The 15,727-nt window shown below is 38.6% G+C and overlaps 1 protein-coding gene across 7 annotated transcripts in view; it reads right to left on the bottom strand.

The window, feature by feature from the left end:
- Window positions 1-12,314, bottom strand: part of NEB (nebulin) — a 264,687-nt gene extending 252,373 nt beyond the window's left edge. For all 7 annotated transcript variants that reach the window (XM_055292138.2, XM_063646033.1, XM_063646034.1 and 4 more), the window contains exon 1: window positions 11,592-12,314. In XM_055292138.2, coding sequence (XP_055148113.1) covers window positions 11,592-11,682 — 91 coding nt within the window. In that variant the 5' untranslated portion in view covers window positions 11,683-12,314. The remainder of the gene's footprint in view (window positions 1-11,591) is intronic.
- Window positions 12,315-15,727: the final 3,413 nt, after the last annotated feature.

Genomic DNA, 15,727 nt, shown 5'->3' with positions numbered 1-15,727 from the left:
GAATTTTAGACCAATATCCTTGATGAGCATTGATGCAAAAATCCTCAATAAAATACTGGCAAACCGAATCCAGCAACACATCAAAAAGCTTATCCACCACGATCAAGTTGGCTTCATCCCTGGAATGCAAGGCTGGTTCAACATACACAAATCAATAAACATAATCCATCATATAAACAGAACCAAAGACAAAAACCACATGATTATCTCAATAGATGCAGAAAAGGCCTTTGACAAAATTCAATAGCCCTTCATGCTAAAAACTTTCAATAAACTAGGTATTGATGGGACGTACCTCAAAATAATAAGAGCTATTTATGACAAACCCACAGCCAATATCATACTGAATGGGCAAAAACTGGAAGCATTCCCTCTGAAAACTGGCACAAGACAGGGACGCCATCTCTCACTATTCCTATTCAACATAGTGTTGGAAGTTCTGGCCAGGGCAATCAGGCAAGAGAAAGAAATAAAGGGTATTCAATTAGGAAAAGAGGAAGCCAAATTGTCCCTGTTTGCAGATGACATGATTGTATATCTAGAAAACCCCATCATCTCAGCCCAAAATCTCCTTAAGCTGATAAGCAACTTCAGCAAAGTCTCAGGATACAAAATCAATGTGCAAAAATCACAAGCATTCTTGTACACCAATAACAGACAAACAGAGAGCCAAATCATGTGTGAACTCCCATTCACAATTGCTACAAAGAGAATAAAATACCTAGGAATCCAACATACAAAGGATGTGAAGGACCTCTTCAAGGAGAACTAGAAACCACGTTCAACGAAATACAAGAGAACACAAACAAATGGAAGAACATGCCATGCTCATGGGTAGGAAGAATCAATAATGTGAAAATGGCCATACTGCCCAAGGTATTTTATAGATTCAATGCCATCCCCATCAAGCTACCAATGACTTTCTTCACAGAATTGGAAAAAACTACCTTAAAATTCATATGGAACCAAAAAAGAGCCCACATTGCCAAGACAATCCTAAGCCAAAAGAACAAAGCTGGAGGCATCATGCTAAGGCTACACTAACCAAAACAGCTTGGTACTGGTACCAAAACAGAGATATAGACCAATGAAACAGAATAGAGCCCTCAGAAATAATACCACACATCTACAACCATCTGATCTTTGACAAACCTGACAAAAACAAGAAATGGGGAAAGGATTCCCTATTTAATAAATGGTGCTGGGAAAACTGGCTAGCTATATGCAGAAAGCTCAAACTGGATCCCTTGCTTACACCTTATACAAAAATTAATTCAAGATGGATTAAAGACTTAAATGTTAGACCTAAAACCATAAAAACCCTAGAAAAAAATCTAGGCAATACCATTCAGGCCATAGGCATGGGCAAGGACTTCATGACTAAAACACCAAAAGCAATGGAAACAAAAGCCAAAATTGACAAATGGGATCTGATTAAACTAAAGAGCTTCTGCACAGCAAAAGAAACTACCATCAGAGTAAACAGGCAACCTACAGAATGGGAGAAAATTTTTACAATCTACCCATCTGACAAAGGGCTAATATCCAGAATCCACAAAGAATTTAAACATTTACAAGAAAAAAATCAAACAACTCCATCAAAAATTGGGCAAAGGATATGAACAGACACTTCTCAAAAGAAGATATTTAAGCAGCCAACAGACACATGAAAAAATGCTCATCACAACTGGCCATCAGAGAAATGCAAATCAAAACCACGATGAGATACCATCTCACACCAGTTAGAATGGTGATCATTAAAAAGTCAGGAAACAACAGGTGCTGGAGAGGATGTGGAGAAATAGGAACACTTTTACACTGTTGGTGGGACTGTAAACTAGTTCAACCATTGTGGAAGACAGTGTGGCGATTCCTCAAGGATCTAAAACTAGAAACACCATTTGACCCAGTCATCCCATTACTGAGCATATATCCAGTGTATATGTGGGAAAGTGACCAGGAAATATATGGGAAAGACTAATGAAAGATAAGCGTTATTACAGTAGGTTCATTTGTACAGATTCATCTCAGTGTTGACTTCCCCACCTCAAGTGATAAAAATGGTCCTGGTACAGGAAAGACACCTTTTTCATAAGAAATTTATGCTCCACTTTTAGGTAGGAAAGGGTTAGTCAGAGAGCCCTTCGTGCATCTGCTTTTCTTCAATTACCTTCAATTCAAAATAATCAATATGTGCTGGGCATGGTGGCTCACATCTGTAATCCCAACACTTTGGGAGGCTGAAGTAGACGGATTACCTGAGGTCAGGAGTTCGAGACCAGCCTGACCAACACAGCAAAACCTGTCTCTACTAAAAATACAAAAATTAGCTGGGCATGGTGGTGGGCACCTGTAATCCCAGCTACTCAGGAGGCTGAGGTAGGAAAATCTCTTGAACCCAGGAGGCAGAGGTTGCAGTGAGCTGAGATGGTGCCACTGCACTCTAGCCTGGGTGACAGAGTGAGACTACATCTCAAAATAAATAAATAAATAAAAATAATCAATATGTTAAAGTAGTATATTTGGGGTTGACATGTTCTGATCACCTTTAGGAATCACTGACAATGAAATCAGTAAGATATGCAAGTAGAAGTGGAAATTATAGGTTATAGAATATGCTAATCTTCAATTTTATTAAATAATTCCATCTATTTCTCAAAGTGTTGGTACCAATTTACATTTTGTCAGTCATGCATGCTCTTAACCTGGCCAACACTTAAGATTAGGCTTTCCTGCAGGGTGTGTGGGGTCACGCCTATAATCCCAACACTTGGGAGATAAAGGTGGGAGGATCACTTAAAGCTAGGAGTCTGAGACCAGGCTGGGTGACACTGCAAGTCCCTGTCTCTACAAAACAATTTAAAAATTAAGCAGGTGTGGTGGCATGCACTTATAGTCCCAGCTACTCTGGAGGCTGAGAAGAACGGATCACGTGAGCCCAGGAGTTCGAGTTTACAGTGAGCTATGATCACACCACTGCACTCCAGACTGAACAACAGAGCCAGACCCTGTCTCCCTGCCTCTCTCTCTCTCTCTATATATATATATATATGAATTTTAAAATATATAAATTTATATATATAAATTTTAAAATACATAAATTTATATATAAATTTTAAAATACATAAGTTTATATATAAATTTTAAAATACATAAGTTTATATATAAATTTTAAAATACATAAGTTTATATATAAATTTTAAAATACATAAGTTTATATATAAATTTTAAAATACATAAGTTTATATATAAATTTTAAAATACATAAGTTTATATATAAATTTTAAAATACATAAGTTTATATATAAATTTTAAAATACATAAGTTTATATATATAAATTTTAAAATACATAAGTTTATATATAAATTTTAAAATACATAAATTTATATATATAATTTTAAAATACATAAATTTATATATATAATTTTAAAATACATAAATTTATATATATAATTTTAAAATACATAAATTTATATATATAAATTTTAAAATACATAAATTTATATATATAAATTTTAAAATACATAAATTTATATATATAAATTTTAAAATACATAAATTTATATATATAAATTTTAAAATACATAAATTTATATATATAAATTTTAAAATACATAAATTTATATATATAAATTTTAAAATACATAAATTTATATATATAAATTTTAAAATACATAAATTTATATATAAATTTTAAAATACATAAATTTAAATATAAATTTTAAAATACATAAATTTATATATAAATTTTAAAATATATAAATTTATATATAAATTTTAAAATATATAAATTTATATATATATAAAGTTTAAAATATACATATAAATTTTAAAATATATAAATTTATATATATATATAAATTTTTTAAATTAGGCTTTCCAATATTTGCCTACCTAACGGGTGTGTAATAGTATAATTGTGTAGTTTTAATTTGCATTTTCATGATTAGTGGTGAGGCTGAACTTTTTATATGTTTGTTAGCCAATTCAGTGTTTTGTTGTTGTTTGAGAAGTGTCTGAGTCTCTTAACCATTTTTCTGTTGAGTTGTTGACCTTTTGTTTATTGATCTACAGACCTTCTTTATTCTGACTATCCTTTGATCATCACATGTGCTGCAGATGTCTTCGCCTCTCATTGGCTTTTCTTTTCATCATTTTCATACTGACATATGATGAAAAGTTTTTAATTTTTATGTAGTCGGCTTCCTGAATCTTCTTTTTTGTGACTACTGCTTTCAACAAAAAAATACTTTGTACCCAAGGTCACGAAGATACGTTCCTATATACTCTTCTAAAATCTTTAGAGTTTTACATATTACATTTAGGTCTTTAACCTACCTGGAAATTATTTTTATATGTTATGAAGGAGAGATTTATTTTTGGTATGTAGATAGCCAATTGTCTCACATTTTATTGAGAATTCCATCGTTTCCCAACAGGATAAAGTTCCTCCTCTGCTATCGATATTTTCTGTTACCAAAATTGTGAACTCCCTGTTATATCCACTGGTCTATTTGTCTAGCCTTGCACCAATACCACACTATTTTACTTCTGTAGCTTTGTGGTATGTCTTGATTTCTAGAAGAGCAAGTCCTCTCACCTCATTCTTTATATTCAACAGAGTTTTAGTTGTTCCTGTCTTGGATAGTCCACACAAATTTTACAACCAGCTTATCAATTTCCCTGAAAAGTGTAGTCTCTTTCCTCAATTAATCTGTTTCATTGTTCCTAAGTCAGTATCACACTGTTTCAGCTACTGCAGCTCCTTAGTATGCTTTGATATCTGTAGAGCAAGCCACCCCCATTCTTCTAAAATTCATTTGGATATTTTATATTTTTGTTCTTTATGATATTTTTAGCCTATCATGTTTCATTAAAATTATCCTTGAATTTAAAAAAATAATTGCATTGAATTTATAGCTTTGTTTTGCAAGAATTGGTACTTTTATAATGTAATCTTCCCATTCACTTCCTTTTTTATGTCTACAGCAAAGTGTTAAGGCTTTATTTATATAGGTCTTGCATGTTAAATAGTGTAAGTGTATTTGTGGGTATTTTAAAGCCTTTCTTTTCATTGTGAATTTTGTGTAGAAATTCTAGTAGATGCTATTTATCAAGCTTCTTGTTTTTTATTGCCATTATTGATTTTTTTATTTATTGTTTTTAACTTTTTGTAGAATTTATTGAGATTTTGAGAAAGGTCACACATTTGACATTTTGATAAATGTCAGCCATCTTGAATCTGAAGCATGGAGCTAACATTTCAAGTACATTTTCAATAGGATTTCTGAGAGGTAGAAATGACAGCGGGAAGAACATTCCAGGATTAGTGGGTATTATGAGCAACAGCACAGACTTGGGAAGGTGTGTTGCCTGTTTGGGGAATATAAATTCATCTGATTTAGATCAACTATAAAGTGTATGTAGAGAAGAAATGGAAAGCCATAAAGTTGAAGCTATTTTATGGAAGACCCTGCACACACAGCCAGGAAATAGAAAACAGTAGAAAGCAGTACATTCTGACATTGTCACATTGCTATTCTCTTCTACATAATGTAGTGCTTTAATTCAATCAGATATTAGCAAAGTAGAAATATATCAATAATACGTTATACAGTATATAATGAAACATATTCAATTGTGAAACATGCAGATTGAATAACACAGCAGGAATATAGGTATGAATACAAATCTCTATAAACATTGAAAAGAGCTTTCTCAAATTATCAAACCTCCCAAGTGTTATCTACTTTTCACAATCCATGTCAAACACAATAAATTTCACTAATGCTACCCCCTCATCCTAAATACTCCTACCTCCTCCTACTGATGTTCCTTAAAATCAGACCCCAAGAAAAACACATCAACATGGAAGAGAAAGGAGAGGTTTCAAAATATTAAATTACCCTCTGATCCATTTCTAGGTTGCTTTTCTGCTGTCTGTGATTTCTTATGGGACTTGGATATAGATATATCTTTTAAGTGCGGTATTTCATTCAGTTTCATTGTTTGGAGGGTCCTGACTTTGGAATTGTGTGTCTCTTAATTTCTGTATTGAAATCAGAGTAGCCAAGGGTTCTATGTATTTTGCTTCTACTCTTTCAATCTCTACAGCCAAGGGCAAAATTGCTCTTTTGACCCACTATCCACAGTTATTCAATTGTTACAGAGTAAATTATCAAATTTGGCCACAATTTACTCCCCATCCCAAAACAGACTTTGCAAATCATGGGTCTCAAAAAATGCCACTCTTAAATTGCTGACTTCTAAGGAGCTTCCAATATGAGATAGAGCAATGTCCATTTCTTGTATGGCTTGTCATCTAACGTTATAGGCAGTACCTCCAACCCTCGGCCTCACACACAAATTATATGTGTGTGTGTATGCACATGTGTGCATATGTATGTATTTGTACACTTTTTTTCCAGGAAAATGACCTCCAGATTTAAGTTTGAGTTGATAAGTCCTTACACGGTTGTTAGTAGTCTTAGTGTTTGAAAATTACACATTGCATGTATCCAGGTATACACATATATGTAAATATGAACATAGAGGATTTGCAACATAAAAGGTGGTTCTAGCTCAGATGACAATTTTTAAAATAGAATATATATTTCCATGTTTATTAATTTTCTTTTTTTTTTTTTTTTTTTTTTTATTATACTTTAGGGTTTTAGGGTACATGTGCACAATGTGCAGGTTTGTTACATATGTATCCATGTGCCATGTTGATTTCCTGCACCCATTAACTCGTCATTTAGCATTAGGTGTATCTCCTAATGCTGTCCCTCCCCCCTCCCCCCACCCCACAACAGTCCCCAGAGCGTGATGTTCCCCTTCCTGTGTCCATGAGTTCTCATTGTTTAATTCCCACCCATGAGTGAGAACATGCGGTGTTTGGTTTTTTGTCCTTGCGATAGTTTACTGAGAATGATGTTTTCCAGTTCCATCCATGTCCCTACAAAGGACACGAACTCATCATTTTTTATGGCTGCATAGTATTCCATGGTGTATATGTGCCACATTTTCTTAATCCAGTCTATCGTTGTTGGACAATTGGGTTGGTTCCAACTCTTTGCTATACCAATGACTTTCTTCACAGAATTGGAAAAAACTACTTTAAAGTTCATATGGAACCAAAAAAGAGCCCACATCGCCAGGTCAATCCTAAGCCAAAGGAACAAAGCTGGAGGCGTCACGCTACCTGACTTTAAACTATACTACAAGGCTACAGTAACCAAAACAGCATGGTACTGGTACCACAACAGAGACATAGATCAATGGAACAGAACAGAGCCCTCAGAAATGATGCCACATAGCTACAACTATCTGATCTTTGACAAACCTGACAAAAACAAGAAATGGGGAAAGGATTCCCTATTTAATAAATGGTGCTGGGAAAACTGGCTAGCCATATGTAGAAAGCTGCAACTGGATCCCTTCCTTACACCTTATACAAAAATTAATTCAAGATGGATTAAAGACTTATATGTTAGACCTAAAACCATTAAAATCCTACAAGAAAACCTAGGCAATACCATTCAGGACATAGGCGTGGGCAAGGACTTCATGTCTAAAACACCAAAAGCAATGGCAACAAAAGCCAAAATCGACAAATGGGATCTCATTAAACTAAAGAGCTTCTGCACAGCAAAGGAAACTGTCATCAGAGTGAACAGGCAACCTACAGAATGGGAGAAAATTTTTGCAACCTACTCATCTGACAAAGGGCTAATATCCAGAATCTACAATGAACTCAAACAAATTTACAAGAAAAAAACAAACAACCCCATCAAAAAGTGGGCAGAGGACATGAACAGACACTTCTCAAAAGAAGACATTTATGCAGCCAAAAAACACATGAAGAAATGCTCATCATCACTGGCCATCAGAGAAATGCAAATCAAAACCACAGTGAGATACCATCTCACACCAGTTAGAATGGCCATCATTAAAAAATCAGGAAACAACAGGTGCTGGAGAGGATGTGGAGAAATAGGAACACTTTTACACTGTTGGTGGGACTGTAAACTAGTTCAACCATTGTGGAAGTCAGTGTGGCGATTCCTCAGGGATCTAGAACTAGAAATGCCATTTGACCCAGCCATCCCATTACTGGGTATATACCCAAAGGACTATAAATCATGCTGCTATAAAGACACATGCACACGTATGTTTATTAATTTTCATAGAGCTTGTCTTGAGGGAAGAAGTCATTGCATAACCTCTACTTAGCAAGAGAAGTTTGTGTGGAGTAAGTGGCATTTTATGAGGTCCTGTAGATGCCAAACTAACTCACCTGAGCCATCCTTAACAATTATTTTTTAACATTTCTTTTTTTAAAAAATTGATTAAATAGTTCTAAGTGCTTTTGATAAGAGCAATCCAGAGATGCTTAATTCCTTTGACAGAGTTTGAACTAATATCTAAGTCATCTTTCCATCATTATTACTGAAAGTATCTGGGACCAAAACGGTTGTTTCACAAGAAAAAGAGAGTGAAGAGGAAAGAGTTTGTCAGCAGTAACTTTTCAGGATCCATTATATAGCATCTTATGTTGAAAGTTTGACAACAGCAAATACAAGTAGGTAAATAATGAACAATTGTCCCATTGATTCCTAGATCCATTTCACTCACAGGACACTCTCTGGAGTGCAGGTTCTTTCCTGAAATCTAGTTCACTGTGGACTGTATAGTCTAGCTGACTCATTTAACATAAGTAGTTTGGAGGCCACTGAAAAACTAGGTCAGTTCTATCATCTCCAGTGACCTCATATATTCTGAGGAAGGGCCAAGATGACATGATGGGCCCTGAATTAACAGATAATCTCAAACACAAACTGAAGCCCAACTTGATGTATTCCTGGGATTATCATTTCAGTAGACAGCTGTCCAGAGTGGGCATGATCTGGCACTTGGTTAAACTTGAGAACAGCTTTTTCCAAAATGTAAGACTGGTTCCATAACACCTTTCTGGCTTCCTTTCCTCTTAAGTGAAAAAGGGTACTGGGACTGGCCTTTCCCAATATGAGTTCTTGAGAATCATTAGTCTCACAAGTTGGTCCATGAGAAGAGGTTTCCATTGTTAGCAAGTGTGGGAAATTCTGAACATTAAAACATTTCTGTGGGATTTGTAAACGCATTCAATTGTAATGACCCAAAGAAGCAGAGCCTTGAAGTAAAATAAACCTACTGGCTTTGTTCTACTTTGCATATCTGAAAACTACACAACTACAAAACAATATATTTAAGTAACATCAGTTCATTTTGTTCCACAGCATATGCTTTGTGAATCCCTACCTTGGCACTGTCCAGAGTGGCAACTCCAGACCTGCCCTGGTCTAAACCCAAATCCTTGGGACAGAATGGGCAGAGGACAGAAATGGCATCCATGGCTGGGGAGAGAGGCTCAGATTACCATCCTCCCCACCTCTGATCTGCATGCCATTTAATTTACAACTAAATGTGTTACTCTTGGAAGTTACTCCCCCGCTTTGGGACTCATTCTCCTCGTCTGTAAAATGAGTGAGCTGAATGATCCTTTCAGCTCTGTCATTGCACCAAATATCCTTCCCATGGGTGAGTTTACTTTAGAATTTGACCTCTTCCCAGCCCCTTGGGCTGCTGAGTGACAGACACCACAGCTAATCCTCCATAAATAGATGTTCCACATCTTGGGTCTCAGGATGAATTTATAGCTGAAGATTGACACTTAGTAACTTTTAAACAAGACTAATTTGACCTCCAAGAAAAAAATGTTATACTATTTCAAAACCATTATATTATGTTACATGACATTGCATAGCATTATTACATGTTTTATTTAAGAAATATGAATGATACTCCAGATTTTTATTATTTTATTTATTTTTGAGACAGAGTTTCGCTCTTGTCACCCAGGCTGGAGTGCAATGGCACGATCTCAGCTCACCGTAACCTCTGCCTTCCGGATTCAAGTGGTTCTCCTGCCTCAGCCTCCCTAGTAACTAGGACTACAGGTGCACATCATCAATCATGCCCAGATAATTTTTGTATTTTCAGTAGAGATGAGGTTTCACCACGTTGGCCAGGCTGGTCTTGAACTCCTGATCTCAGGTGATCCACCTGCCTCGGCCTCCCAAAGTGCTGGAATTACAGGCATGAGCCACTGCACCTAGCCTGGATTTTTATTTTTTAAAAGTGTTTAAAGCTAACCAATACTTACTAGTCAACTTCTCTGGAGAAGACAACATGCAAGAGAAATTTCAATGAAACTTAGAGCTATTCCAGGAACCACTGGGGCTAATAATGACTTTTTACTTAAAATGTTTGTTTCCTTTTGCTCTTCCTCTTTGTGAAAAGCAATAAAGGGCCTTTCAACATGACTAGTACATTTCCTCATTGGTCACAGGTGTGCGTCATTTGATCACCCCAGGAGCTTAACACGTAGCAGAAATATTTGGTTCCTCTGTCATTTTGCTTAACTCTAAATGGTGGCAAAAGGAGTATGATTCCAGATGATCGAAAAAGATGATTCCAAGGCTGTAGAGACTTGAAGGAATCAAAAGTAAAATGAAAACCCAATTTAAATGCCCAGGAAAATATGAGTTTCAGGAAAGAGTATTTGTTATGGACTGTACGTCTGTGTCCCTCCTAACCTCCAATGCAATGGTATTCGGAAATGGCAGCTTTGGGAGGTCATGAGAGTGGAGCCACCATGAAGGGATTAATATATCTATCAGGAGAGAAAGGACTAGAGCTCTCTATCATGTGATGAATTAATCGAAGACTGCCATCTGCAAACCATGAAGAGAGCTCTCACCAGACTCTAAATCTGCCAGCACCTTGATCTTGGACTTCCCAGCTTTCTGAACTATGAGAAATACATTTCTGTTGTTCACGCCTCCCAGTCTATGGTATCTTGGTATAGCAGCCCAAACTGACTAACAGTATTCTAAAAGACTATCCAAGGTATGGTATTTTAGTGAGAAAAATGAGATAATAAACTAGTAATGTGCTAATCTCAAGTGAATATCCAAAACAAACCCAGGACCTGATTAGCAGTTTGGAACCGACTTCTGCTTCCTAGAATAAGAAAAATAGTCCCACATGTAAGGAAGATTAAAATGCACTATTTCCACAGGCTAAATACCTGCCATCCTTAGAATACCAAAAGGAATCCTCCTCCCCATCCCAGCTTAACTCACCTTAGTGGCTTTCTCTTTCTCTAGTTGCACAAAATGAGAATGAACACAAGGTCACAAGGCTGACTGTTGCTTTGCCATAGCCACTTAAAGGTTCAGACCAGGAGCCTTAACAGAGACCATTATTGGCATTTAGCTAGAGGTTATCCCAGATGGTGTTTATGTACAGTCTTCCCCTGGACCTTTGAATATATTCCCACCATTTATAAAGCCAGCACCTGCATCTTTGTGCCTGAGGCTCTTTCCCCAGGACTCAGGGAAGCAAGCTGCAGACCAGAAGTGCTAAGGAATTAACACACTTCACCTGTCACCAAATATAGCACTCAATCATGACTCTCAAGAGTTATTGTATTAATACGCCAGCTGCCTCCCACCTTGGTTGGGATCATTTTGAGCTTTGCACTTACCCCAGTTTTCCTGTGGCTTAATGACTCCACCTTCTTTTCCCTGTACAACATGCCTTTCTTTCCTGGAGTTGCCTGCACTTCTTAATTTCATTTAAATCCTCTTGGCGTCTGAATCTGAAACAACTCACACTAAGATTCATTAAATCCAATGGCTACATCACAACATGAGCAAGGGAAGTGCTCACAAAGAGATACACTGCAAAGGCACTGGTTATTTAAAAAGTCTTATCTCTACCACACTCAGGTCCTCAAGAGGCCACTTGAACAGGCAGGACACAGTCTCATATTACTGACTATCCATGCCATTTAGCCCACCTAACATGCTTTCCTCCATCTTCTCAGCCTATCTGCATCTAATTCCTTCCTAGAAGCTACACTGAAACCTAACCACACTATTCTCTAGGATAGTGGTTCCTGATAATGCTCCTGTTCTGAACCATTAGGTTGCCATGGCAAAGCAACAATGGGCATTGTGACTTTGCATTCACTCCCATTTTGTGCAACTAGATAAAGAGAAAGCCAATAAAGTGAGGTGGGGTGGAGAAATAGAGATTGCTGGGCCCCTACCCAAAAGAGGGGCCCACAAATTTGCATTTTTTAACAAGTTCCCAGGTGATCCTAATGCTGCTGGTTCTGGGACCACACCTGTGAGGATACAACAGGAAGATGGCTGTCTTCAAACTATGAAGAGAGCCCTCACCCACTCTTGGGTAGGGGCCCAGCAATCTCTATTTTCGCAAGCCCACCAAGTGATTCTGATGTTAAAACAAAAAAGCTTGAGAACCACTGCTTTATGAAGTATTTCCTGTCAACCCCAACCCCAGCTCCCCATCATCTTCCACATTCATTCAGTCAACTCTCAGCACTACCTCCAACCTCTCTCTCGTGCCGGCCTCTTCTCCTCCATTGCTAGTGCTTTAATTCAGATCAATCAATATTTCTCACCTGAATTATCAATACAGCCTCCCTACTCGTCTCCCTGAATCCAGGCCTCCAACTATTCTCCATCAGCTGCTAGAGTTACCTGTGTTAAGTTCCTCAAGTGTTTCAAGGAGTGCCTGCAATACCTCCATCACAAGTCCATTCTGCAGGGTTTTTGAGGCCCCTCCAGCGGCCCTGCTTAAACAAGCAATGGGCATGTGAAAAACAGCCCTTTACAGCAGTATCAGAGCTCAGAGGGGATCATAGCTGAAAGCAATTCAGGCTGCAGCAGTGAAGAATGAAGGAGGGCAGAGCTAAAGACAGATTTTTCTCATCTTTCACAGTATTCCCCAGGGCAGTTCTTACCCTCTGGGCTTAGTCAGCCCACCTGGCTTCTGCATCTACCATCCCTGGCTCTAGGATTTCTCATGTTCCTGAACTCTTTGAAATGAACTCCTCTGTAAACTAGACATAAATATTTGCCTCATCTACTACATGGCACCGGTTGAGGCTCACATGAGAAAACATTTCCCACAGGCTTTGAAAGGTTTGGCATAAGGCAAAAGTAAGGTATTGTTGTTAAAAAAATTGTAATAATTATACTAGCCAACATTCAGCGAGCACTACTTTTTTTTTTTTTTTGGCCAGACACTTATCTAAGAGATTAACAAGTCTATTTTTTTTTTTTTTTGAGATGGAGTCTCTCTCTGTCACCCAGGCTGGAGTGCAGTGGCATGATCTTGGCTCACTGCAACCTCTGCCTCCTGGCTTCAAGAGTTTCTCCTGCCTCAGCCTCCGGAGTAGCTGGGATTAGAGGCACGTGCCACCATGCCCAGTTAAACTTTGTATTTTTAGTAGAGATGAGGTTTCACCATGTTGGCCAGGCTGGTCTTGAACTCCCAACCTCAACTGATCCACCTGCCTTAGCCTCCCAAAGTGCTGGGATTACAGGTGTGAGCCACCGCACCCAGCCTCAACAAGTCTGATTTTATTTACTTATCTTAACATCTCAGGAGTAATATTATGATAATTCTACCTTTCTACATGAGAAAACTGAGGCACACAGATGTGGAACAAACTGGCCCCAGGTTACACAATTTGCAAGTGATGGTACCGGGATTTAAACTCAGGTAGTGTCACTCAGAGTCCAAACTCCTTGCCCCTGTGTGCTGCTCCCTCACAGGCATGTCTATGACTGTGTGTACTTGAAGGGCCTGGCATGTCCTTGAGCAGGCCAGTCAAGCTCTCTGTGCCAGTATCAGTCTATTGCTCTATTGTCCATCCATCCATCCACCCATCATCCTCCATAGTTCATCATGCATCCTTCCACCCATCATCCTCCATAGGTCATCATCCATCCATCCACCCACCATCCTCCATATGCCATCATCCATCCATCCACCCATCATCCTCCACAGGGCAAGTATGATCTGAATGTTTATGCCCCACCAAATTCACATGCTGAAATATTTGGGCTGGGTGTGGTGGCTTATGCCTGTAATCCCAGCACTTTGGGAGACCGAGATGGGAGAATCGCTTGAGGCCAGGAGTTTGAGACCATCCTGGTCAATGTAATGAGGCTTCATCTCTATTAAAAAAAAATTTTTTAAAGGATATTTGGAGATGGGCCTTTGGGGGTTGATTAGGTCATGAGGCTTTCATGAGTGGGGTTACTGACATTTATAAAAGAGGATTGAGGGAGTTCACTTGCCCTGTCTGCCATGTGAGGTCACATTGAAAAGATGGCTATCTCTGAACCAAGAAGACTCTGAACCAGGGCCCTCAGCAGACACCAAATCTGCCAGCACCTGGATCCTGGACTTCCCAGCCCCCAGAACTGTAAGTAATAAATGTTTGTTGTTGTTAAACCACCCAGTCTATGATATTTTGTCATAGCATTCCCAAACAGAGGAGGACAGGGCCAGAGTGATGAAAATTCCTGTCGCTGGGGTCAGAGCACCTGAGGGTGGGTTGCCAGGGTCTGCAAAGATACTAACAGTGTTGGATGGGCATGGTGGCTCACGTCTGTAATCCCATCACTTTGGGAGGCCAAGGCAGGAGGACTACTTGAGACCAAGAGTTCAAGACCAGCCTTGGCAACATGGGGAGACCCTATCTTTACAAAAAAAAAAAAATTTAGCTGGGCATGGTGGTGTGTACCTGTGGTCCTAGCTACTTGGGAAGCTGAGGTGGGAGGATGGCTTGAGCCTGGGAGGTCAAGGATACAGTGAGCCGTGATTGTGCCACTGCACTCCAGCCTGAGTGACAGAGTGAGACCTTGTCTTAAATAAAATAAAAAAGATACTAACAGTGTGGCCTTATACAAGTAACCTACTTGCCTTGGGTCTTGGATTCCTTATCTGCAAAGTGAGGATGATATTTGTTCTTGCCTCATAATGTTTTGTGCAGATTAAATGACAGGATTCATATAAAAAGCCTAGCAGAGTGCCTAATACACCACAGTAATTGCTCAATAAATATTGGTTATTATTGTTATTTCTCTGGGGCAGTAGCAGTGGGGTCAGGTAAAGAAGTCCCTTGCCATCAAAATGTGGACAGCATATTACAGGCACAATGCCTCAGGGGGAACACTGGTAGCACTGAGAAAATGGTTCTGAGCCCTGAGCTCTCTCTGGGTCACTGGACAAGAACAAACAGGCTTAAGGCCTGGGGTAAGCACAGTGTTGTTTGCAGAGCTCACTGCTGCAAATAGCAGCCACCTGCGGGCTGGACAGTAGCACGTCCACCCTCTGGCAAAGCACAGGCGAGATGCGGATGAGAAATGGACAGGAGATAGCCAGGCACTGCTCTGAGTCAGGAGCATGAGGACATGAACAGAGTGATGTCAGAGCAAAGGCAGCGTGTGTTGGCTCAGCAGGTAGAAGGGAAGGAATGAGGCACATGTCAATTAAAAAATGGCTTCTTCCTAAGTGCGAGCAGGGCTAGCTGTGGGGAGCCGGTCCCTTGGCCCAGCCTCACTGTCACAATGGGACTCAAATGTAGGAGTCTGAAGTCATGACTAATGAGGCACACGATTGCTGCCTGAGATAAACCCACAGGATTAAAATAAATTGTCTTTTCTTAGGGAGTTGAAAACTTGGATCCTACTTCCAAGAGTACACTGTAAACTAATATTTTCAAAGTAAATTCTGTAATTATCTTGTGAATAACATAGTTGTGTTGCACTCTATTTTTGCATTATAAATGGTTAATTT

This window comes from Symphalangus syndactylus, chromosome 9, assembly GCF_028878055.3.
Source record: "Symphalangus syndactylus isolate Jambi chromosome 9, NHGRI_mSymSyn1-v2.1_pri, whole genome shotgun sequence".
Classification (NCBI taxonomy): Eukaryota; Metazoa; Chordata; class Mammalia; order Primates; family Hylobatidae; genus Symphalangus; species Symphalangus syndactylus.
Note: the sequence above shows the minus strand (reverse complement) of the source record. Positions and strands in the feature narration are given on the sequence as shown.